Source organism: Diadema antillarum, unplaced genomic scaffold (genome assembly GCF_040938485.1).
Source record: "Diadema antillarum isolate AM-2024a unplaced genomic scaffold, OU_Dant_1.0 scf00000188, whole genome shotgun sequence".
NCBI classification, from domain to species: Eukaryota; Metazoa; Echinodermata; class Echinoidea; order Diadematoida; family Diadematidae; genus Diadema; species Diadema antillarum.
The window spans coordinates 654,422-680,814 of record NW_027271077.1 but is presented as its reverse complement, the minus strand read 5'-3'; the positions used below and the strand labels follow the sequence as shown (position 1 = coordinate 680,814).

At 36.2% G+C, this 26,393-nt stretch overlaps 1 protein-coding gene across 1 annotated transcript in view; it reads left to right on the top strand.

The window, feature by feature from the left end:
- Window positions 1-26,393, top strand: part of LOC139723383 (uncharacterized) — an 82,948-nt gene that overhangs the window by 51,112 nt on the left and 5,443 nt on the right. Inside the window, exons 12-32 of the mRNA XM_071634630.1 lie at window positions 1,940-2,248; window positions 2,855-3,139; window positions 4,292-4,603; window positions 5,091-5,213; window positions 6,584-6,895; window positions 11,779-12,017; window positions 13,072-13,135; window positions 13,784-13,883; window positions 15,965-15,999; window positions 17,385-17,806; window positions 18,363-18,450; window positions 20,396-20,472; window positions 20,872-20,908; window positions 22,039-22,136; window positions 22,447-22,569; window positions 23,056-23,225; window positions 23,802-23,937; window positions 24,106-24,255; window positions 24,627-24,726; window positions 25,397-25,473; window positions 25,953-26,087. Coding sequence (XP_071490731.1) covers window positions 1,940-2,248; window positions 2,855-3,139; window positions 4,292-4,603; window positions 5,091-5,213; window positions 6,584-6,895; window positions 11,779-12,017; window positions 13,072-13,135; window positions 13,784-13,883; window positions 15,965-15,999; window positions 17,385-17,806; window positions 18,363-18,450; window positions 20,396-20,472; window positions 20,872-20,908; window positions 22,039-22,136; window positions 22,447-22,569; window positions 23,056-23,225; window positions 23,802-23,937; window positions 24,106-24,255; window positions 24,627-24,726; window positions 25,397-25,473; window positions 25,953-26,087 — 3,392 coding nt within the window. The remainder of the gene's footprint in view (window positions 1-1,939; window positions 2,249-2,854; window positions 3,140-4,291; window positions 4,604-5,090; window positions 5,214-6,583; window positions 6,896-11,778; window positions 12,018-13,071; window positions 13,136-13,783; window positions 13,884-15,964; window positions 16,000-17,384; window positions 17,807-18,362; window positions 18,451-20,395; window positions 20,473-20,871; window positions 20,909-22,038; window positions 22,137-22,446; window positions 22,570-23,055; window positions 23,226-23,801; window positions 23,938-24,105; window positions 24,256-24,626; window positions 24,727-25,396; window positions 25,474-25,952; window positions 26,088-26,393) is intronic.

Below are 26,393 nucleotides of genomic sequence, written 5' to 3'. Positions count from 1 at the left end.
CTGTGCTAGATCCTATACCCTCCTCGGCCCTTTCACTCAATCGGAAATAATGATAACAATGATTGTAGCGCACCCGAGACAATTTTCTCAAGGAGGATAGGAAAAAAAAAGGAGAGGGAAAGAAAATGATAGATACCAAAGGAATATGTCAAATCGCTGAAGTACATGTTACTGTATGATGAAGAACGTAACACACATCAGAATGTTTGGGTACACGGCAGAGGTATGATAAGGCCTATGCTAAATGCATTGGCTTGGGTAGGGATAAGGAATTATGGGAAAAGGTGGGTTTTCAGAATGCTAAGAAGTGACTTGGATGAGTCTGCTGATGAGGCTACAAATGGGGAGACCATTCCATAACTTGGGTACAATAACTGTGAAAGAGCGTTCTCTGTAGCGTTTTGTTAGTGTGAGGTCTGTGCAGAAGTCGCCGTAGCAGGGGAACGTAGACGTCAAGATGCAGAAGAATTCCCAACACGTTTATTTTCATATTTATATTTTACTTGACAGATATACATATACTAAGCATTAAAAATAATTAACACAGAAACAAAACATAACAAAGCCAAAAAACCCCAAACAAACAAACAAACAAGCGAGGTACAAAATATAACATAAAGTGGGTCATGACTTGAAAGTGTGTCAGCATATGTACAGAGAAGACAACTCTCTATAAAGTGAAATATGAAGGAACCACAGAAGCAAAGCTTGTTAACTCGACTTCCAGGGAAAAATACAAATGTATAAATTCGTTTTGCAGTGGAGATAGGACACAAAGTACTAATGACAAAACTATATGAAAGCTAAAACAACAAGGTACAAAAGAAAAAAGAAGTATAAGAACAGAAAAAGAAAGAACATAAAAAGGAAAAAGAATTAGAATTAGAATTAACGAACAAAATGCTTACACTGATCACATTGCATGTCGTGTATACATAAACATAGACATGCTCTAGACAACCAGAAGTGACATATCCACCAAGCTACCCCACAGTCCATCTGTGACAGGGCTCTACAATGGTGTTTTCTGCTTTGGTGATACCAAGAAATGTACATTTAGGATTTAAAGCTCAGGTTTTGGGGTAGGATATCATAATAGTGGTTGGATTTTATTTCCTTTATATATCAAGCATTATATGTTCATACAGAAAGGAGGTCTTCAAAATTTGATAATAATTTAGACACCCTTCTATAAAAATAAAAAAAATTGTCATTGTTATACTCCCGCCTGTTGTTAGATTTGCTAACACTGTTCAATTTCTGGCAAAAAGGACCTGTTTAGTGTGACAGTTTATTTTTGTTTAAGTTATACATGTATTTGTTTTGTTGCTATATGGCATTTATAGCTGAGGTAGTTTGTGGATCAGCTGAGGTCTGAATAAGTGAAAGTTCTTTGTTTCTTAGACAGCTGGTGACGTATTTGCACCGTTCATATAATATAAGTGGTTCCATAATAATGATAGCATCCAAGTTGGAAGTATGACATGGATTTATCATTCATACCAACATATGGTTTTGGGTGAGTGTAAGAGCGATTTGCAAATACATAGGAGTATGATAGCTAGTGTTCGAGTATATTTCAAGCTCATTTTTTTTTTCTTTTTATAGGGGCAAGCGATGTTGGTGATAGTGTAACTGGTTAATGTTTCATGAATTCTTTCGGATGTCAGAGTTGCAGCAGGAATTGTTTATTTCATTTCGCTTAGAAACTTTAGTCGAAAGCACTTTATAAATGATATTTATCTATTTTTTTTAAAGCAATGTTCCAGTAAAAGCCACAAAGTCCGGTTTGCATCCTCGTGTATAATTTGTGTCAACTTACAATTTCACAATCACGTACAAGATACATGCAGATCGATGCTCATCGTGGCATACAAAGTTTGTTAGACTGGTATTTTGGTTGATTCCTTTTCTTGTGTTTATGATATGTCTTTCGTAGTTTTGCCTGTAATGGAAGCTGTCCCTACAGTGACTGCATCAACATTCACCTCTCTTACCATTGAGTGGATGGCTTGGAATGAGCAGAGTGATATTGGAGACCCACCTGTAACAGAATACATCGTCTACTACAGAATTCCTGATGGAGACTGGTTTGATGGACCAAAAGTAGCAGCCTCAATGACATCTGTTGTATTAAGTGGTCTAGATCAATGCACTATGTACGAGGTCAGTGTAGCAGCGGTCAGGGAAGGCCCAGGAGGGACCGGACCCAAATCCAACTCATTTGCAACAGTGACCGAGTGTCCGAGTAAGATCTTGTTGTCAGAAACCGTATGCTTGGTATAGTAGATAATACCAGGATTGCAGAATAATAGTACCACAATGCAGATTATTCTTGCTGCAATATATGGCTATATAAGCTAACAAGAATGATACACTGGGACTTATTGTTTGACATAGTAATTCGTTAATTAATGTACATTACAACTAGCAATGTAATTTTCATTCGTTTACTCATGATTATTTCCCCCTCTGAAGGTTGTTTGACCTCAGTAATCTCTTCTTCCTAGGATACACGAGACTACAGCTGTATTTTGCAAACCACCTTTCTCTGATAAGACAGACAATATTGCCATTTACAGCTGATTTAGGAGAAACTAATTGTCAACCAATTAGAAATCAAATTCAGCAACACCCAATGTTATTATATAAACATGCCTGTGAGCTAAATGTCTCATTATGCAATACAGTAATTTTGCATGTTTTATTGCTTTTTAATGCTGTTAAAAACATTGAGAATTTGGATTCAACTCTATATAGACTGTTTGAATAGAATGTTTATTAAAACGGTGATGCAGCAAGATGTTAACGTCATGTTAATGAAGCATGTACCTGATATTTTCTTTTCTTTCAGGAATTACTAATGTCTCCATGGATGTCACAGTGAATCCAAACCAGCCTTCATCCTTCATCTGTGTTGTTGAAGGAGAACCACCACCTAATGCAACAGATGTCAGCCTCTACAGGCTCAGGGATGGCGTGCGTGATCATTCTGGCATCAGTCAAACCCAGACTTCCTTGGATGCATCTGGAATAAAGCGTTTGATAATATTCGGAGTGGATCGGATGACGTCCGGACAATATGTATGTGCCTTATGTGGTAACCGAGCTAACCTCACTGTTGATGCAGTGACTTATGGTAAGACAAACGTTCTGAGATATGTCAAGTATGGTTGGATGTGCATCATATTTTTAAGTTAATGTTTGTTCGGGGTTCTACAATGGCGTTTTGTGCATTGGAATTCCAAAAGATGTATATTTTGTGGATTTACTCAGGGTTTTTTTTTTTTTGTACATTATTGAGGTTGCAAAAATAATCTGACAGCTTGGATTTGGTGAGAAGTACCATTTATTTGGTTTACGTTATGGCATCAAGCATCATAGATGTGTTCATAGATAGGTCTCCACGATTTATACACCCCCATTATATGAATAAATATGTGTCATATCCCCGCAGGTTCGTAGTTTACCAAACATTGTTGTATTTCTGCTAAAAGACCTGTTAGTGTGACTTGTATTTCTTAAGTTATGCATGAACGTATTTGTTTTGTAGCTATAAGTAGTATTCATAGATGAGGTAGTTTGTGGATCACGTGAGATCTGAATAGTTTCGTTGAAAATGGTGGTATATTTTACACCTTCCGTATAAGTGGTCCCATAATTATGTAGGCTACGATCCAATCGGAAGTATGATACAGACTATAACACTACACATTTGGTTGTGAGTGGGTGTATTTTTTTAAATGTTAGAGCAATTTGCAAGTAATGCCTTCAATGTTAAAGTAAGGCAGGTTGTGTTTGCAGTGTTTAGTTTGCAGTGTTTAGCACCATCTTTGGTAAATACTGATTGAAGGTTGTTATGTACCACTGTTATGTTCGTGAATAAAAGCGTCACAAATGTGTATACAACTTTCACAAATTGATGCATAACTCTTCATGAACTCATCTAAAATAACGGCATATAACTTTGAATATAAATACAAATTTAGTTTTGAGTAAGTATCCATATCACTAGGAACAAGTGATACTGGTGATTGTGTAACTGGTTAACGTTTTATGAAGTTGCCAGGTTTCGTTTGGACCATAGAACTGCAGCAGGATATTTCTACTTCAAATTCCAATAAAACCACAAAATCTAGTTAGCAGCCCGTGTATCTTTATGCCAACTTACATTTTAACGCATGTTTAGAACTAATCATGCAAGATACATGCACGTATGCAGATAGTGACATACGAAGTTTATTACCAGTATTTTGGTTAATTCCTTTTCTTATTTTGATGTCTTTCATAGTTTTGCCTGTAATGGAAGCTGCCCCAACAGTGACTGCATCAACATTCACCTCTCTTACCATTGAGTGGATGGCTTGGAATGAGCAGTCTGATAATATTGGAGACCCACCCTTAACAGAATACATCATCTACTACAGGATTCCTTATGAAAACTGGATTGATGGACCAAAAGTATCAGCCTCAATGACATCTGCTGTATTAAGTAATCTAGATCAATGCACTAAGTACGAGGTCAGTGTAGCAGCGGTCAGAGAAGGCCCAGGAGGGACCGGACCCAAATCCAACTCATTTGCAACAGTGACCGAGTGTCCGAGTAAGATCTTGTTGTCAGAAATAGTATGCTTAGTACAGTAGATACTACCAGGATTGTAGAATAACAATATCACAATGCATATTATTATTGCAGATTATTCAATACGAAATGATAAAATAACAAGAATGATGCTGCAAAGATACTGACACTAGGGCGTATCGTTTGGTATAGTAATCCGTAAATCCATGTACAGTACAATATTAGCAATGTAATTTTCATTCCTTTGCTTATTCTCATTTCCATCTTTTGAACATTTCATTGAACTTTAATAGGACATGTTCGAATGGTGAAAGACCAAATCACTCGTAGGATATGTGGAAAATGTAATTGAACCAGACTTGAAGACATGACGTGGTTGTGTAAAACATTCTCTGAAAGCTTTTAAAATAGAAGATATGGCAGCAGGGTATAAATAGTTTATTAAAACGGTGATGCAGCAAGAGATCGTGAGTAATCGTCATGCACCTGATATTTTCTTCCCTTTCAGGAATCACTAATGTCTCCATGAATGTCACAGTGAATCCAAACCAGCCTTCATCCTTCATCTGTGTTGTTGAAGGAGACCCACCACCTAATGCAACAGATGTCAGCCTTTACCGGCTCAGGGATGGTGTGCGTGATGATACTGGCATCAGTCAAAATCAGAGTTCTTTGGATGCATCTGGAGCAAACCGTTCCATAGTCTTCAAAGTGGATCAGATGATTTCTGGAAAATATGAATGCGCTTTATACGGAAACCGATCTAGCCTCTCTGTTGATGCAGTGACTTATAGTAAGACAAACGTTCTGAGATATGTCAAGTATGGTTGGATGTGCATCATATTTTTAAGTTAATGTTTGTTCAGGGTTTTGCAATGGCATTTTGTGCATTGGTAATACCAAAAGATGTATGTTTTGTGGATTTTCCTCAGGTATTTTTTTTTGTACATATTGCGGTTGCAAAAAATAATCTGACAGTTTGGATTTGGTGTGAAGTACCATTTATTTGGTTTACGTTATGGCATCAAGCATCATAGATGTGTTCATAGATAGGTCTCCACGATTTATACACCCTTATATATTTAAATAAATATGTGTCATATCCCCGCAGGTACGTGGTTTACCAAACATTGTTGTATAACAGTTTCTGCAAAAAAGACCTGTTAGTGTGACTTGTTTTTCTTAAGTATTGCATGTACGTATTTGTTTTGTAGCTATAGGTAGTATTCATAGATGAGGTAGTTTGTGGATAACATGAGATCTGAATAGTTTCGTTGAAAATGGTATATTTTACACCTTCCGTGTATAAGTGGTCCCATAATTGTGTGGGCTACGATCCAATCGGAAGTATGATACAGACTATAACACTACACATTTGGTCGTGAGTGGGTGTATTTTTTTAATGTTAAAGCAATTTGCAAATACAATGTAAGTAAGGCAGTTTGTGTTTGCAGTGCTTAGTTAAGGAAGAAGGAAGCGATAATGCCATTTCATAAATAGCTCAATTATCAATAATGACAAGAAATATATAGCACCATCTCTGGTAAATAGTGAAGGTTGTTATGTACCACTGTTATGTTCGTGAATTAAAGCTTCACAACCTTGTATAACTACACCTATCACAAAATGATGCATAACTCTTCGTGAACTCATTAAAATGACGGCACTTAACTTTGAATATGAATACAAATTTAGTTTTGAGTAAGTATCCGTGTCACTAGGAACACGTAATACTGGTGGTTGTGTGACTGGTCAGTGGTTTATGAAGTTGACAGATTTCTTTGGGCAATAGAGCTTTAGCAGGATTTATCTACTTAAGATTTGGGTAAAAAAAAAACACGAAATCTATTTTGCAACCCGTGTATTGTTTATCCCAACTTACATTAGAACTACACATGCAAGATACGTACATGACTTTCGCAGCGTGACATACATATATGAAGCTTATTACCGGTATTTTGGTTAATTTCTTTTCTTATTTTGATACTATGTCTTTCATAGTTTTGCCTGTAATGGAAGCTGCCCCAACAGTGAATGCATCAACATTCACATCTCTTACCATTGAGTGGACAGCTTGGAATGAGCAGTCTGATAATATTGGAGACCCGCCCTTAACAGAATACATAACCTACTATAAGATTCTTAATGGAACCTGGATTGATGGACCAAAAGTAGCAGCTTCGATGACATCTGCTGTATTTGGTGGTCTAGATCCAGACACCAAGTACGAGATCAGTGTAGCAGCGATCAGGGAAGGCCCTGGAGGGACCGGACCCAAATCTGACTCGCTGACAATAGTGACGAAGTGTGCAAGTAAGATCTTGTTGTCAGCATCCGTAAGCTTCATCTAGTAAATACTACCAGGATTGTACATACACTATAGAGTAACACAGTTTTTACAATTTTTCAATGATTGCAGTTATAACTGCATAATTTATCTTTATTAATTTGTTGACTTGTTTATTTTTCGTGCTTTGTAATGTATAAATACTTATGAAAGAATTCCTTATTTACCTCGTGTTGTGTTTGGTTGGAAGGAAAAGCAGAATGAAATAATTGAATTGAATTGAATTGAATAACACTGAGGATTGTGAGTCAAAATGCAAAATACCCAGATATTATTGAACATTTCCTTTAACACTAGTGATGGATGAAGGCAAAATCACTCATAAGATTTGTGAAAACTATTTGAATCAGATTCATTGTCAAAGCTGAAGTCAACATCATGTGAAATTTCGATCAGTACCAAATGCAAAGATTTCTTTTTAGACATTTCCCTTACTTTTAAAATTGGCATTTGTTAATGAATGTGAGGGCTAATTGTTAATTCAGTTCAAAAAATTATCCTATGAAGGGCTGAATAAAAATGTTGGGAGTTGTGATACATGAGCAACATGATTATGAAGTGTTAACTGCAGTGAACGTGGACAAAGATTAAGAAAATTATGACCTTCGAATATCGTTATCAAATTCATGTGATGTAAGGTGATATGGACTACCAACCCACAATGTACAGTTACCAGGATCATGTGACCATATCCTCAAGGGATTAATGTTTTTAATTCTTGCACTGTTTAAAAGGATGAAGCATCTTCTTGTATTCTTTTGTGACGGAAATAAGGGAAACTTTTGTGTGTATGACATTTGCTTCTATTAGTACGCCAGAAAGATCAGCTGCAGTTTGAGGAATGACGATAGTTGTACGAACTAAAAGTGTCATGACTGGCATCCAAACCATGCCAACCTGAAGAGCGTCAGCCAATTGAAAGCAATCAATTGTCATAATCTATTAATCAATATCTGATGATACGTACTAGCAGCTTAATGGATTCATCTATTTTTAGCCCCTCAAATTGCAGATTATCTACATGAGTCATTTGTCCGAAGTTAATTCTTCTCTGTTCATTTATGTTCAGATCTTAGCGCCCCAGTCCTTGTCTCCGCAACACCAAATGTACCCAGACAAATCACTGTGACATGGCAGGTATGTGATTTATACTGTGCCTTGATATACTTAAAAAAGGCAAACAAAGCTATGATACATCTCTTTATGTTACGTAGATGTAGATATAGTTGAAGAATACATTCCACACTATCTATGCTAATTGTATATGGTTGTCATTACATCATGTAAATAGATTCTGCTGTATGGGGACTATACATGTATTCAAATCCCGTGTAGATTACCAGTGTTTTAGGAAACAAACAATTTTAAACTTTGAATAAAAAAACCCCACCAAAGTCTTACCCTACTTCTCAGTGTGTTCGATGTGTCTCCTCATGCTGACTCTCAAAATCAGTTATATCTCTGTTCGTGTATTTCGATTCTGAAGAGTTCCCATGCATTTCTTATTTGTATGTTAAATTATATAATAAGGATTTTGTGGATTGATAGCAATGTCCTGAATAAGATATGATTAATTCAAGTATATTGTTCTATCGACATAGTAAGAAAGTGGGACATTTAAAGATGATACAGTACTATTATAAAGAATATCATCAATCGAGAACAGAGTTCGCTGTGCTTGTTGATAATTATTATTGAATAATTATCAACTTTTTTTTTTCTTCCTGAATTGTCAGTTTTGCTTTTTCAACAAAGGATCTCCCTTATAAATAAAAGGAAAACTTTAGAAAGGATTTACATAATTCAATCTTTCAACATTTTTTTTTCTTTTCCAAGTATGGGGAAGAATTTATTAAGATATTAAAGTCATGAGTTGTATCTGGTTACACTAAGTTAAGAGTCTATGAACTGAGATATAGAAATAAAAATTTTATTTTCGTAGAAATTGTGCAAATGCAAACAATGGTAAATCAGGGTTTCTCTGAATAGGGGAGTCCAAAATGAGGCTAATCAAAATTTTGCCACTGCTCAGAAAGGTAACATCCAGAAAAGGATTGAAAAAAATACAAACATATGCTACCTTGTAATATGTGTCAAGAAGAAGTAAGTGGATGAAACAGTTATGCGTGAAGAACTATGCCCTTCCAGAGGAAAAAAAAAATGGGGAAAAGAGAACCCGTTTTACTACGCTGTTCTTCGGCCATTTTAAAAGGAGCAAATCCTATCTGCTCATTTAAATCCATAGCGCTTTGCCTCGACATTAATTTTATCTGAAAAACAATAAATCAACCTTGCAGGCATTAGTGCCAATCTTCTCCACTAAGTACGGTTAACATGATTATGATAATCTGCAAGTCCTTTGATGGCTGTTACAAACTATGTACCTATCAAGTAACTTTACATATTTTGTTGACTTGTTGCCGAATGAAGGAAGGTTCTGTCCAGTATCTACACATGTACGTTTTAGCATAAGGCATGGCCACAGCATGATTTGGCATGAATTAGCTGACCCAAGTCGTTCTGCTATATGTTGATTGAGTAGCAAGGTTCCATGACATTTGCTCCTGCGAAAAAGTACTCGAATGAAGTATCTGCACGCTAGCTAAACATAAATTCTACCCACAAACATAAGCCTAACCCTATGGATATCCTAAACTTCACGTCAAGCGAAACCTGAAACCCTATCACAACCCTAACCTTAACCCTATAAAAGTCCTTCGAGAAATTAAGACCAGAGCAATTGTTGCAGGAAGAGATGGCGCGTCACAGAGTTTTATACTTGGAGATCTCCAGACTGGCTAGCGTAAAGAAAAAAAAAAAGTCTGATATAGCTTGCTCAAGCTTTTGATAAAAAGATAATCGCGTAACTCAGAAGCCTTTTTTAACATGATAAAATGATTAAATTGCTATTGTGTCTCAAATGTTCTCAGACTATTTTTCTAAATGAAGTTGCCACCGTGTAGATGATACTTCATGTTCACATTTAGAATATCATCCCCCCCCCCAAAAAAAAAGAAAAAAAAATATCTGAAGATTACGTTTATGAGTTGTACCCTTGTGTATTATTTTTTTTCCATGTCAGATCATTGTCATACGTAATTCTTAATAATTTAATCCTTCCAATAATTTTCCAGGCACGCCCCAATGGAACAAAAAAGTGCAGCACTGGCTATACCAACTACACATTCCATTACACAACAGAAAACACACACTTCTCTGGATCAGAAATGCTGAATAATTCTGAGGTCACCCAGACAGAACTAGAACCATATCTACGGTACACCTTAACAGACCTAGAACCATATCTACAATACACCATCACAGTGACTGCTGTCAGAAACGATTCAGAAAGTGCAGCAAGCAGTGAGGTCACTGTGAGAACACTAGAAGAAGGTAAGAAATGTTTATGGTTTTGTTTGTGATAATATGCCTAATGTCTTGAACATCCATGTATTCCAGCAGAATAAATCAAACATCATAACTTTGAATGCTCTCGTACGTTTTCGCACTATTATAACATGTAAATTAAAACAAACAACACCGATGTATACAGCGCCCAGATAATGAAACAAATCTTACCCGTTACGTAACACGCTGTTCCTTTTTACATTCGCTTGAACGCAAATTGAAAGAATTATTGAATAGATTTACACAGTATTGTTTCATATGACATTGTCGTATATTCAATGCTTGTCAACACGCTGATGCGCTCCAAAAGCACTGTAGCGTTGTAGCTAGAGTTTAAAAGGTTGTATGGTTTTGGTTGAGACCTATCTTAAGGTTTCTAACACTTTTTGGTGAGAAAATTAGAAACATACATGTAGTAAAATATGAAATATATGCTATTTTGAAATGGCCGATATATCCAAAACAGAGCAATCCACATAAAGGTGGGACCCACTTTTTTCATTAGATCGCTTTATTTTACTTTATTTTAGGATGTCTCAATCATTCCAAAACCGATTTTCATTTCATAAACATTGAATTGGATGGTATACTCTACATATTTCATGGGTGGTTTGTCGGTATCTCGCAAAAATCCCACTCCTCATCTCCACTATTATACTAAAACGTCGGGCGCCAAATGGCTCCATAGTTGCCCATTCAACTGTGTGTGTGTGTGTGTGTGTGTGTGTGTGTGTGTGTGTGTGTACGCGCGCGAGCGTTTATGCTGAATACTTGTAAGTTCAGTAACAGTCCTTTGCAAGTCAAAGTAGACAGATATTACAAAAATCACATCCTATTTTGTACGCAAATGAAAATTTTCACAGTCGTTGTTCACCTTAAGTTTGAATTATTGGTATATTCCTCATTCTCTTTATTTGGTACTACTATTTGCTCTGATCTGAGCTTTCCTATATAATTATGCTCTGTTTTTATTCAAAACCACTGATAAGGGCAGGGCTTACAGCCAAACAAACTTGCGCCCCTAAAACTTCTTTAAATTGTAAATCTGAAATCTGAGTTTAGATATTGACCAATATTATCAAAACTATTTCAATTTGTGAATACACGCACCGCGTACACACACATGTGTACATTATTATCTATACACACACAGTCACACACATATATCAATGTATATGAAGGTTTTGTTCAGTAACTATTGACAAAATGCGACAATTAGCAGATTAGTTCTCACAATTTTCAATAATTAACCTGATATGAAGTATTAAGCAAATAGAAAATGAACTTGAATTGTGACATGCTATGCACTGTAAGGTTGAGACCACTATGCATAGTCTTCACCCTCACCTTGCTTTTAAATATCTACCCAGTATTTTCTACCTGGGTGTATTAAATTTCTTTTAAGACACTCCTGAATAGCTTTACGTGTTCTTTCTCTCAGCTCCACCTGTACCAGTTAATGTAGATATATTCAACAGTACCCAGGATTCTCTCATTGTGACGTGGTCTGCAGCCACTCCTATACACCGTAATGGAGAAATTCGGGCGTACAAGCTGCAGTATCGCCGTACGGCACCAGAAATGGATGATCACTACATTCTCGCCAATGTAACTGAAGTACAGATTGATATGAAGTACCAGATCCTTGAACTCTCAGCTGAGAGTATGTATTCAGTACAGGTATGTTTCATGCGGCCTAATCATTTGATTTTACTTGTCATAAACTCAAACAGAGAGAGCCTTCGTTCATTGTTTCACTCATAACAATCACAGATACAACCATGACTTTGTGAATTTGTCAAATGACCCTTTCTGAAAATGTTTTTAATATTGTACGAGCTAATACGGAATGGTGCCACACTAAATACGCACAGCCATTCATAAAGGCCTGAAATTATGTATTTGGACTATTCCTCGATATTTTGTGTTGGGTGATTTCATTTTATTTACAATGTTTTACTCTATTTCTAAATTCAGAATTTTAGTTAGAGATACGTTCACATGAATCAAGACAATGAAGTTCTCATTCAGTTTTTGTGGACTGTGCTTGTAGGTTTCATTCACCACGATATGGCATTATGATTATGGCACATTATGGTCTCGACATTAAATGACAAAAAAAAGGGGGGGTTGTTTCTCACCGTTGATTATAAGATATCAAACACAACTCAAGCTGCATTTCTACATACATGCATATTTTAAAGTCATTTTTCTTTTGTGTAGATTTTTTTTTCATTGTGAGATAGTGTGACAATAGCAAGTAAAACCCTCATAAAGTTTTAAGACAGTTGGCAACATCAATTTGATTTTGTGGGATAGGAACATCCGATTTTTATGTGGTAGATTGTTATTGGTGTTGCTATGAGGTGTTGAATTGAATAATTTGTTTTACTCCTTGTTCCCACATGCGTTAACTCTGCCACTGCAGTGCCACAAATTAAATCATCTATGTTTGCAGGAGTGAAACGTATAGAGCAATCAGATATCACGGACTCTGTATGAAGTCTATAAAACGGTAAGACAATATGTTGGCCTAGGAAACCAAGAAAATCGTAAGAAGTCCCAAGACTGTACTGTTCTACTGCAAGTAAGAATTCTGAAAACGATGAAGCAATGTAACAAGTTTTCATTCAGTAACAAACACAAGGAAATGTAAAGAATGGACCACTTAACGAGGCTTGTATGTCTCCTATAAACATGTACATTTCGTATTTATAAACTTTCTATTCCACAGGTTCGCACTATCAATCGTGCCGGTGAAAGCGACTGGTCACCTATCGCCACTGGTGAAACAAAAAGTACGTTGCTAACGAACTTGCAGTAGGATTGATTTACATTGTAATATATGGATGTTTTTGTGCTGATTCATAGTGGATGCAGATGATAACACTGACACTTCATGACAATACGAAGGGAATCTATAATTTCTTGGAATTACACCCTGGTTTGGGAACTATTAGCACACAAAGTGCAATGCGCCAACGTCCTTTACCACAATGGCAATGAATTGTGCGTGCCTGTAATGTTTCAAACCTCGCATCACTAAGGTAGATTGCCATGAATACAGAGATTTACAGTAGAAAGTAAAGGCCCATATCATTATATAGTAACACATCAAGGAGACTTGTAAGGGATGTCTATTACATGTCGTCTGTTGAGAATGAGAAGGGCGTTGAGTTGTCTGGAACACTATGAGTTTTGTGACAACTTAACGCCCTTATCATTCTCAACAGACGGTGTGTGCTCGTAACCGTGTGGTTGTTGCAACTGCCTACACAGAAGTACATTCCTGTATGCATAATGCATGCAAAGGGTTCATGGTGTAGTGTGAATGTGTACATTATTCCCCTTGCACAAACTTACCTGCCACTTTGCAGTTATGTGTACATGTATGTAATTGGTCCCATGTACATCACATCTCACACTATTCTGTGTGTTAAATACAGGAGCACCTGCTGCGATTGGTGTTTTAGCTGGTGGTGTCGCTGCTGGTGGTGGTTTCATCATTATTGTGGGTGTGGTTGTAGGCTTCTTTTTCTGCAGAAGGTATGCTTTATCAGGAGTATGTTTTATCAAAGCCATCAATGCATTTTGCTTACTGCCGTAAAGTTGTGTGTTCTTCGCATTATTTAACAGAGTGAAAGTATGCAACCATAATTTGATAACCATGCCACTTCAGAGTTAAGGTTTGCCAACCCAAAATTGCCTCTTAGCAACCAACACAAGAGCATTAGGCACATTGTCACCAGTTAACTGTTCAATAAGTCTACAAATTTTCCAGACTACTTGTTTGTTGTTTATTTTTGAATGGTATATACAATTTCATATTTGTTCTTTAAATTTCAAAACATGTAATTATTGGTGCATTAATAACAAATGATAATCACCAGGGTATCTCATAATACGAATAGGCAATGAGTAATTAATTAAAGATTTACAATTTTACAGTGAATTGTATTGTATTCTATTGAATTCTATTTCCCATCATCCAAAAGATATACATACAAAGAAAGATATATTAGATGAAAATGGATACTTCGTTTAACGGACGTATAGCCCAACTATTACCCTGCTATCACAGCGTTGTTTACAGAGTGGTCCCTCAAATGAGAAATATAAAGAAACAGAATATACACTTATATGATAAAAAGGTACATACAGCAAGATTTATATTTGAGATAAAAATTAAATACAATAATGATGATAAACTTCAATCATTAAAAGTAGCATATAAACCTACACAAACAAAAATACTCAGGAATATAGAAAGAAAATAAAAGCGGAATATACTATTGTTACACAAACAATTACAAAATATCAGAAATACTATATTAACCGATTAATCTAAATACGAATGCGTGTTAATGCTTCCTATACGCCTAGACTCAAGGGATGACTAATCTAACACAGAATGGACTTGTCAGTTACACACGATGTTCGTAGGGATTTATTTTCATGATAACCTCCCAGTGGAATTTTGAAGAATTTGAATTGATTTGTATAGTTCTTATCACTTGAATCAAGTATATCAGTATAATAGCAACAAAAATGGCGAGACAATGGACTGGTAGATTGCTTTCAGATTACTTTCATTGATTAACTGTTAAAATCTGCCTATATATTTCACTAACTACCCAGCTTTTTTTTTTTTTACTTTTGCATAGATTCTCGATATGTGCTTTAACCCATTTCAGTTTGTTATCGACAATAAAGCCGAGGTATTTAATAAAATCCACCTGTTTCATTCAAATTTCACAACTTTTTGAGTTATTTTGCAAACAGACAAATCAACACCGATGATCACTAAACTTCCTATTGGCGGAGGTAATATCACAGTCTAAAAACAGCAAATAAAATAGAATTTCAAGGATTACATATGAATATATACCTTTAAACCCAAAATGCATGCGTCAAATGTATTCTAAAATGTAGGAGGCGCGAGTGATCTGAGTATATATAGTTGTCTGTTTGCTTGGACAAATATATGCCAAGAACTTTCACTAATTGAAAAACAAGAGGTAAATGTCTATATCTACCGAACAGTCTAGATTTTGTTTTGTTTTGTTTCGGATCTTTCGATCTTCGACTGGTTCTGTTCATATCAACTCTTATATTCTTCAAGGCTTCTCTGAAAACAGATTGTCGACTGACAGAGCGCTTTTTAACTCCATGATTAAAACAAACAAACAAACAAACAAACAAACAAACAGCCACAAAAGACTATCCAGCATGTAGGGTCTACACTATATTAACTAGACTTTGAAATTTGTCAAGACTGAAAGTCTGGTGATCCGTTTAATTCGTAATGTTATTCATGATATAGAGGGCAATTCAGCATTTCCTTTTTGAGATGTTCATGTTAATCGAAAAACAGTTTACATAAAGTTTTGATAGAACAAACTGGCAAAAAAAAAAAGCTCCATTGGCAGGCATTTAAGGTTAGCTTAGATTAGGATGTTTGAGAACACACACACACACACACACACACACACATTCACATACAAATATGACCAGGAAAATGTTGCACAAAAAACGGCAATACTCTTTATCCATTTCTCCATTCCAGTTTTGCATATCGTCACACATCAATGTACTTTGCTGTGTATAATTTATGTTTATGTGTTCAGGAACCAGGACCAAAAGCAGCTCAGTGGCACAGATGGTGAGAAATATCTTCAACACAACTCTTCGTAGACGTATAATGCTTATTTCGTTGTACCTAAACGGAGTGTCTATAGAGATAGATTTACCCCTGTACCAGTGAATTACGCATACAAAAACAAAACAAAAACCCAAGTCATGTCAAGAAATCTGAAAAGGGGTATATAGCTGAAATGTAACAAAGTCGTAAAAGAGAAATAAATGAATAAAAACTATGCAACCTCACATTAGAAGAGGATGATTTTCCACAAATGTGTGTGGCATCAGTAACACAAATGACAGCTGATGAGTAAAACCCATATTCGCAAATTTGCAAATGGTATTGTTTATCATATACTAATGATAGTTTATTTTACACTGTATTCCTGTTATCACGTGGATGTCAATACCATATGAAAGTTTGATACCAATATTTATTGTTAATCTGTCTAATCATTTCAGGAGGCAATTAGGCATAATTCCTTTTAATGAGCTTGACCAGTAGAACTGTCTTTGTGGCACTTTATGGTAATGACAGAATTAAAAAATGAACGGGTATCTGTTTCATTATTATTTTGAAAATTAGAGAAACATTTAGACACATAATTCATCCTAAAAAAGATTCTTTAACACAGCAGGAAACTGAAATTGATTGTAGATACAAGATAGCTAATCATCGAAGAACAATGCCTGTCATTCCCGCCACTCCGTAAAGACACTGACTTCTTTTGTTATCTGACTTGAATTATATTGTAAGTAATATTCTGTGATGGAAATACTCAAGGATCTATATCTATTCATCTGTGGTTTTCTTTTTCTGTGTAACATGCTATACATCTCCAAAATTTGAGATCAAACAATGAAATAATTCCGCATCGGGCGATGTACATTTAAACGCTAACGTTCGAGACACAAGACTACAGATCAAATCAAACTTTGCTCCTTGGCCACTTTTCTCAAAATCGGAATTCTATCGTTTTTGACCTTTCCATTACTTATTTTGGTGAACTGGAAACACCCCATTCTGATCAGTTATTTCATTTCATTTCATTTCATTTCATTTCATTTCTTTATTGTCCAAATTATGTATAAAAACATGGCATGGAAATTTGATTTTGTCACACATTCATAAACACATATTGACAACAGATAAGTAGCAAATAATATTACATTAAAACATCAAATGAATACTCAAAAAATACAGGTAACCAAACATACTATGTTTGTACTATGTTTGTCACTATAGTATCACTATTTACAAGATTTTGTCGATCTCCTTATTCTACTTTTGATTTTTAACTAAAAATCTTTTTGGGGACTTTTTTTTATGTAAGGTCACAATTATGATACATATTCTGTATTTGTTAATCCTGGTATTTTCATCCATTTTTAATCCTATAATTATAGGTTCTACCTCAGATCAAGGCCAATATATTGTTTTGCATGAAAATGTTAATGCTGGTGTACCAGAAGAACACATGTATGAAGATTTTAAAGATGTTCCAGTCATTGAACTGACTGCAGCCTTCTCTAACCCAGAACGCAAAGAATATCTGAATCCCAGGTACTACCCCAGCTACCGGATGTTTCAGAAGGATGAGGATGGGAATAGAGAGATGGGTACCTTCAAGGGGTGTGGCTCCCCCAGTTGTAGCAAGAAATGCAGTGGTAGTCATGACAACCTTTATGAAGAGCCAATGATGAAGGAGAATAATGATAATATCTACCAGGATCTTGCAGTTCCTGGTCCTATACCTGTCCATGAGCTCCAGGCGTACATTGAGCACAAAAAGGCAAAGGAAGGTAATGGACTCGTCCTGGAATACCAGGTAAATATTGCCATTGTGTGCACTTTATTTCCTCAACCGATGAACAATGTGTTTTTACAAGCACTTCAGTACATAAATCAATAGGCACCCTACTAGTACACTATATTTGCATACAAATTCAAGAAACAAACCGACTGTGGATAATTGATTGTACAAAACAGACTATGCGCTCAGTTAAAAGAAGATTGCTGAATAAAATGCCTGTGTGAATGAAGTATCATGAAATATAAATCACTGACATCCATTATCAAATTTGAGTCCAAAATTCTCGTAAGTATCATACATATATCATATAAAGTCATGATCGCTGAATGATTTGTAAATATAAGATACATTGTATATCTGACTGTTTGTGGACTTTCAATTCTTTTTTTTTTCACCAATTCTTTCAAAAATTTTTCCTGTCCTAATTGTTTTTTCGTTTGCTTCCAAACTTTTTGTTGTTGCATTGATGCCAATTTTACCGATATTTTCATCGATTTTTTTCTTTTTTTTAGTGGGAGCACAAATGGATTATACATTGCCTCTTTAAAAAAACCCTGTTTTTATTGTTCAGATGCTGAAGAGCAGCCAGCTCCACCCATGGAATGTAGCATCAAAAGAACGGAACAAGGCCAAGAATCGCTTCAAGAACATCATAGCATGTGAGTCTCTCAAACAATTTCATGCTTATTAGCTAAAAATGTTCTATCTTTGATTGAAAGGATGATTATTTATAAAGGAATAGGCCTAGGCTGTTTATGCATTTTTCACTATTTAGATGCTAATTTGCTTGGACCTCAATTTGACTATAGCGTTTAGATCTTGCACTTGAGCATAGACTGATTTCCATGTGTTTCACATACATGTCTGATCTCGGTTACTGAAAGTATCAAGGTATTAGAATTAGTTACGAGTCTAGTTTGGTCAATGTAATGTCTATGTCTTAAGTGCCTCTAACTCCGGTACGGTTGAACATAACATATTCACTTCCAAATACACTTGTTGTTTTGCAGCTATTTTTGAGTTCAGAGATATTCACATTTGTTCAAAATGTGCCAAAACATTTTGAAATATGTGGCAGTTTATGTGAAATCACATGACATATAACACTAATTTTTGGTAAGTCTTGTTTGTTGTGCACATGCATAAGTAGGATTGATGTGTTTTATTTGTAATCAATGCCATAGCAAACTGCTTGTATTTGTCACCGTGCAAAACAACGTCTTCCAACAATTGTCCTGTTTCCTGTTCCGGATTACTGTGTTTATGAATGCACTTATTAGTGTTGTGAATACAAAATATGTGTATAGACCTCAGTGTACCTACTCACTGAATGAGACTCGGCAATTACAGTACAGATGGTATATTCTATATGTGACCGTGCACCTCAAAACAAACATAAAGTCGCACACACTGATTTTGCGTGAGGACTGAAAATAAGTGAAATGGGTCAACCTAGCCGAACTTGACTTTTTCATATTTTCTGAAAGAGCGGGTCTTCTTTTACATTATGCTAAAATTTGGTACCTTAAAAATGGCAGGAAAGTGTGTTTTTTAGCAGTTTATCTCGAACATTTTTGGTAGAATAGTGTGATTAGGTGTGTCTTTAGAATCCCTTTTTCATTTCTGAAAAACCTTGTCCACACTCTTCACTTTCAACTCTAATAACTTTTGAAAAGATAGTGCTACTGCTTTGAAAGTTGGCATTAATTATGGACAGAATGTGTTAATGAGGCATGCTTAATTTCACTTTAATCTGACAATCCCTTCATTGTTGTTACTCTGGTGGTTTACTTCCTGTTTTTTGTCCCATTCATCGCAGAGCCAGCATGGTTTGGTAAAGATTAAGCGCTTGAATAGACAATGTACTTCAGATACGTTAGGAGCGTCCATCTGATTTGAGTTATACATCATTTTAAAGCTTTAAGTCTGTTCTTTCAGAATATGGTCTTAACTAAAAATTCGTGTCTGGCGACTTTTTGTTTGTTTTGAGGTGCAGGGTCACATATTATGTTTCAGCAGTCACAACATGGCGTTAGCTGTAGACCACTATTGACGGTATAATTTCATAAAGACGTACTTATAGAAATGGGTTTGTGTTTCACACTTTTAATTTTAATTTGATTTCAATTTCAATTTCAAATTATTTTCTTATTTCTCTAAAAAATACATCGCGTACAACAAAATTAAATTATAATTGATATCCAGCTAAGAGACATAATATTACAGAATGAAATAATACATGATATCGAGCTAGAGACATAAGAGACTATTGCAAACATATAGAACATAGTGGTCAATCTATGAAAGTTGGAATCTGAGAATGAATGCTAAAGAAATATGATGGAACCTACTTAGAAGCAAGCTTAGAAGCAAATTTGTTCTGAATGATGAAAATTTTATTAGCGGTAACCTTATCATGTATCAAAGTCATGTATTTTAAAATGCAAAATAAATCCTGCATTTGTCAGAAGAGAGAGATTTTACATTATTTGTTGCAACAATGGAAGCTTACAATGGCTATGTTGTATGACATAAGTGATTATTTGCACATTGCCAGCAACGAACATCCTATAAAAACATGTTTATTTTGTGGTTGTTTGACAGACGATCATTCCAGAGTTGTTCTGAAGACTGTGGATGGTGATTCCCACTCAGATTATTACAATGCTAACTACATCCATGTGAGTATCATAATCATTCCATGACTACAAATTTCTTCAAAGGTGTAGTATAGAGTGTGGCATCAAGCAAACATTAGAAGATATTCTCCGTGAAAGAGGAGAATATTTGGATCACAACTATAATTTATTTCAGGAAATATCTACAAAAGCCAGTTATAGACCAGTAAGTGCATTCGTGTGGTGCTTCAAGTTGTCACTCTGTAGCTCACTGCCTTCTCTTCAATATGACTTATGAAATGAGCGATATGAGACAAATTAAGCAAGATGTCTTTCTGATAACATTTTCCCCGTTTTAAATGTTAAATGCAAACATTTACATCCTTTTGACAAAAATACACAGTCTCTTATGTTATGATCATGGACAGGCCACTACTTAAAGTTCATATTTCTTTGCAACAGAATTTCAGAGGCGAAAAGGTGATTATTGCATCTCAAGGTAAGAAACTACAAAATGTAAAGGATGCGATCATATGTGGTGTATGCAATTTTGTTTTTAGACTTGTTACTTTCCCTCTGTTTCATATTGAGTTGTGTGCGTATGACATTTGTGTGACATGCAATGTTAAAGAAAGGAAACTGAAAAATTAGGGTAAAGATTAAAGTAGTGAGAATAGAATATGAGTGCTACTAATGTGCATATTCACATTTCTTTCTGATTTGTAGTGTTCTTCGCCCTGAAAATGATGTTGACAATAATAGACGAATGGATTCAACATATTTCTTGACGTACTGTATCACCATTTCAAACAACTACAAATCTCTTTCCTATACCACTGCTGGGATATCAAAAGCAGACTGCTTTGCAATTCACTATTGTTCTTATGTCCCAATCTACCAAATTGAAAACATCAAAGGCCTACAGAAAATGACATACCAGTCGTCATGTGTGTGTTCCACATATTTAGTAGACAGAAGTGTTTAAATAATTGGTACAAACTGTTCTGAACAAAGCATTGTTTTGAAAGGAAAAGCAAGATGTAGGAGAAAATACACAATCTTTAATGAATATATATGAGTTATGATTTATCAGTTTTGTTTAACCGTTGATGCAAGACATGAGTAATGAAAGTACTGTCAAGGTCCCCTCCAGTACTTGTGTTGATATGAAACTGATTGCAGTTGATATGGAGATTTTTTGACACCAGTTAATTTTTATACCAACCCTGCAAAGTTGCGGGAATGTATTCTAAAAGTTGTAATTCCTACCAGTAATCATTGCTTCTGATTTTTTTTTTTGGTCATATGATGTGCATATGTTAACTCAATACCACAATTGATCACAATTGATCACAATTGACCACAATTGATCATAATCATCATAATGAACAAGATATGTATAGATTGTATGGGAAAGACTGGTAGGTTCTGATGCGTGATTTTTTTCTTATAAGCAGCAGTTTTGAGTATGTTCCATTTCCATGAGAGTTACACCCTTGCAATCAATGTCTTCCCCGTGCACATCCCCAATAAAATGTGGCTCTGACAACGCCACTTCATTCAGCTTTTGCACGGTATAATGTAACCGTGCGATATCTTTTTATTGCCTTCGATTTCTTTGTTGTGTAGCACCAAACGAGGCATCACTGACTGATTTCTGGAGGATGATATGGCAGGAAAATGTTGAGACCGTTGTCATGCTGACAACTTTGACTCAGAATGGAAAGGTATCACTTTCTTTTGAAGCAGTGTTCATCAATAATGAAATGAGTGTACGGTTTGATCGTTGATTGTCAACATGCATTACAAAAATGACCACAAAACTGCTTAAAAATCAACTGTTGCACCTTCTATGCCTCTGCCACAGAATAATGTTGTATGGTACCGCCAAGTGACTTTGCAAGAGCCCAGACGATGGAACATATTTTGAATGGTTCATTGGCATTGTTAATGATAACTGATCAATTATATGGACTAGCCTGCTTGATACCTACTATGATAAACCTGTCTCTGAAATGTAAAGCATCTCTTTTTAAGGACCAATGCACGCAATATTGGCCAGAGGAGTCACGATCCATCAACATTGGAAACTTCTCCATCTTCTTGTCTGAGGAACACACATTCTCTGATCATGCCATCAGGGAGTTGGACGTTAAGATGGTGAGATGTATTCTCTTGAACTAGTCTTGAAATCTGCATGTGAAAAATAGGTCTTCAATTAGAGATAACTTATAACAAGCAAGTTACCTCATCTTAAAGAACCCCGTCCCCCTCAAAAAAGTAACAGAGGACAGTCATTCGGTTAGAAGTTCATTTTGCTGCATAGTAGATATTTAGACTGTTTGGACAATCTGCAGTGCGCCCCTCCTCCCTCCCCACCCCCTCCACCCCCCCCCCCCAAAAAAAAAAATGTTGAAGTTTGCTTCGTATCGATTTGTTTGATTTTAATGAACTTATGGAATAAATAATACATAATAATAAATAATACAGCAACATTGCGATGACAATAACTTCATAATTGGAAATTGCCGTGACCCGCTTTGTTTTTAATTCTTAAAGGCTTGCTTCAATTTCAGATTTCAACACCAACACCTCCTGAGATGCAAACTACTAAAGTCCATTTTCACGAATTTATTGACTTTGCAGGGAAGAGGTGAAGAGAAACGAACAGTTACCCAGTTCCACTACATGTCCTGGTCTATGAAGGAAGTTCCTGAGGACTACACAACTCTCCTTGACTTTGTTGAAGTTGTGCTTCGTCACCACACAACAATGCCTCTATCTAAAAGGAACAGACCAATGATTGTACATTGCAGGTTAGTATGAATCAAACTTTGCTCTGTTCTCTTCCCAAATTACCTTTTATTTCTGACTTTAGTCTTTGATGGTGAATACCGGAAATGTGTTTAGCATGAAAAGAATATTTGGGCAGAAATATATTATTTCACTAAAAAGTGATTTTTTTTTTTTTTGCTTATCCCCTAAACAAAGGAATCACAGAGGCTTTTAATTTTTGATTTTGTAGTTCATTCAATAACTGTATTTTCACATTTGATATCACATACTGCTGTAGACATTTAAAGGTTTTTGATGGATTAATCTCCCAAACACTCAGTCGATTCAGTTTGAGAGCTTCAAAACTCTATCGTGTTGCCCTACAATTCACAAGTGGCTCATATTCTACGCTATTGACATAACTCTTGAATAGTTGTCATACATTTCCCTCTTCAAATTCTTGAAAATTCTGCTTTCCTTTGCTGGGTTTGTAAAACTGCTAGCTTGCTGTTGATGGCCTACAGATTTGTCATTTGTTGAATATAATAGTGGCTGAATATGACATCATTTGCTTTATGATGTTACTTGTCTTGTCTCTGCATGTGTTTTTCCTGCAGCGCTGGAGCAGGAAGAACAGGCACCTTCCTCGCCCTCTATAACATGCTATTTATGATGCGAGAGACTGGAAAGGTGGACGTCTTTGGATTTGTCAACCAGATGAGGGAAAACCGTATCAAGATGGTACACACACAGGCAAGAACATGCGATTTATTTGACCCTCCTATCCATCCCTCATTTTGTGTCACCCTGAAAGCTACTGGACCAGGTTACAAGCCTTTCTTAATATTCTCTGATCATGTTGTTTAAAAAACACTCTTTAGAAGACAGCTAATCAGAATCTAAACCCTCCTCCTCTTTCAGGATCAGTATCTGTTCATCTACAATGCTCTTCTTGAGGTCTACTTGCTTGGCCAGACCAACATTCCTGTGGCACAGTTCAAGAAGAAGCTATCTACTCTGAACAGAGTGGACCCAAAGACAAAGAAAATCAACATTCAGCTTGAATACGAGGTAAGAAATAGAGCAACACTAATGCCAGTGCACACAGCAAGAATTTTGTTCATGACTGGCTGAATAAGATTTTGAAAAAGTATATGTATTCTCTTTTACCTTGGAGAAAAAAACCCAACGAAACATGGAAATGAGAGAAACATTCCTGAAAGATCTACCTCAAGGCAAATCTGTTGTAGTGGAATGTGGCATAAACATGATATAGCCCTACAGAGATCAACTGGCTTGGCAAAGGGCATCTATTGTCACAGTGATCACTTCACATTGCACTCACTAATGCCAAGGTAGAAAAAGAATTACCCATTGCTTTTCTTCAGAGGACAATTTAGAGAGAGCTCTTTTAATCTGACGGAATGATTGATCTCTTACAGTTGCTCGACTCTCTGGCACCAGTTCCTCCTAGCAGCGCCTTTAAAGGAGGAAAGATGCCTCAGAACAAGAACAAGAACAAATTCCCAGACATCTTGCCCTGTGAGTCACTGCATCCAACTGATGGAACTTGCACTTCTAAATAAGAAAATAATCTAGATAATTTCTCCACTTATATTTCTGTCTTTCAGTATTGTTAGGAGAAAATAAATTCCTCTTCGAAGAGATGATGTCTAGGAGATGATGTCAATAAGACAGGGTTAAGAACAGGGCCGGGGCTGCATTTTTAAACGTGGGGGAGGGAAGTTGATATTTCTTGTGCCACTTACAGTTTGATCAGCTGACAAGCAACAACAACAAAAAAAAAGTCTTACCTGCACTTTTCTCCTGCTACTTCCGGATTTCATAAGTTGACAAACAAACAAACAAACAATAAAAAAACACAAACAAACAAAAGCCTTTCATGGCAATTTTATTGATGGTACAGCTTCCGGGGGTTAATGGGAAAAAAAGAAAAGAGAAAAAAAAAGAGCTCAACCACAATTTCTGGTGCCACTTCCAGGAGAAAAAAGAAAGAAAATGGGGGCCCAAGTGGTCAGACCCTATGTATTCTGAAAAAAAGTGTGTGTGTGTGAGGGGGGGGGGGGGGGGGGTCTGGGCCTTCCCCCCCCCCCCCCCCTGTGCCTGCCCTGCTTGAGTTGGGGAGGGTATCTTGTATTCTGCTCAATCATGCATGATAATAACACATAAAATTTCTTCTTTGCACCTCAAGTGGAGACAAAGAGACCCTGTCTTGTCTCAGAAGGACTTGAAGATTCCACTGATTACATCAATGCATCGCTAATGGATGTGAGTATTGATGAATACCTCATACTCGCTAGGAGTTCATTCAAAGTCATAGGTTCCCATGACGTGTTGAAAACAGACGAAATCAAATAGATGACAGAAATGAGTTTAAAGAAACTATACACGACTTATACATAATTTACTGCTTCGAAACCTCAAATTCAAATTATTAAAACAAATGGTAACCTCCATCAAAGCTATGCTTTTTTAAATAAAAAAATTCATTGCAGTTGATGCTGTGTCCATCATGTGATTACGCAGGGCCACTGAAGATTCCCAATTCTTGAATGCTTCAACGGAGCAGGCAGAAACAAAACGCAGATTACTTCTACTAATACTTACTGCTGTCACTGCTGTTACTACATGTACTGCTGTCAGGACTGCCTGTTGTAATAAGTTACACTGTTATTTATTTCTTCCATTTTTATTTTACCACTGCAGCTATTACTCTGCTTCAATGTTGATGTTTTTTTTCTTTGCAGACCTTCACAGAAGAGGATGCCTTTGTAGTTACCCAGGCTCCCTTGCCCAATACAGTAGTGGACATATGGCGGCTTGTCTTTGACTGGACGTGTCCTGTGATTGTCATGCTTAATGAGCTTGACCCAACCGATGGGGTAAGTGGATACTCCAAAGAACCAGCACACAACACGCCATGTGGTACATCTTACTTGTAAACGGTTGTTGACAAGATAGGGACCTGTATTTTTTTTTAACTTTCAACTCTACGTTCTGAGTGATTTCTTGATATATTTCATAAAATTTTGACTTACCTGGCGAAAGTGAGCAATTGCAATTATTAATTGTCTAGCGTGCGATGTGTGTTTCGGTGTGCTTCATGTGTTAACTCCTTAAATTTAGAGATGATAGATTTTCATTTCACTTGGCGGGTAGCATCCATAAATCATTGGATCTCGCCTGGC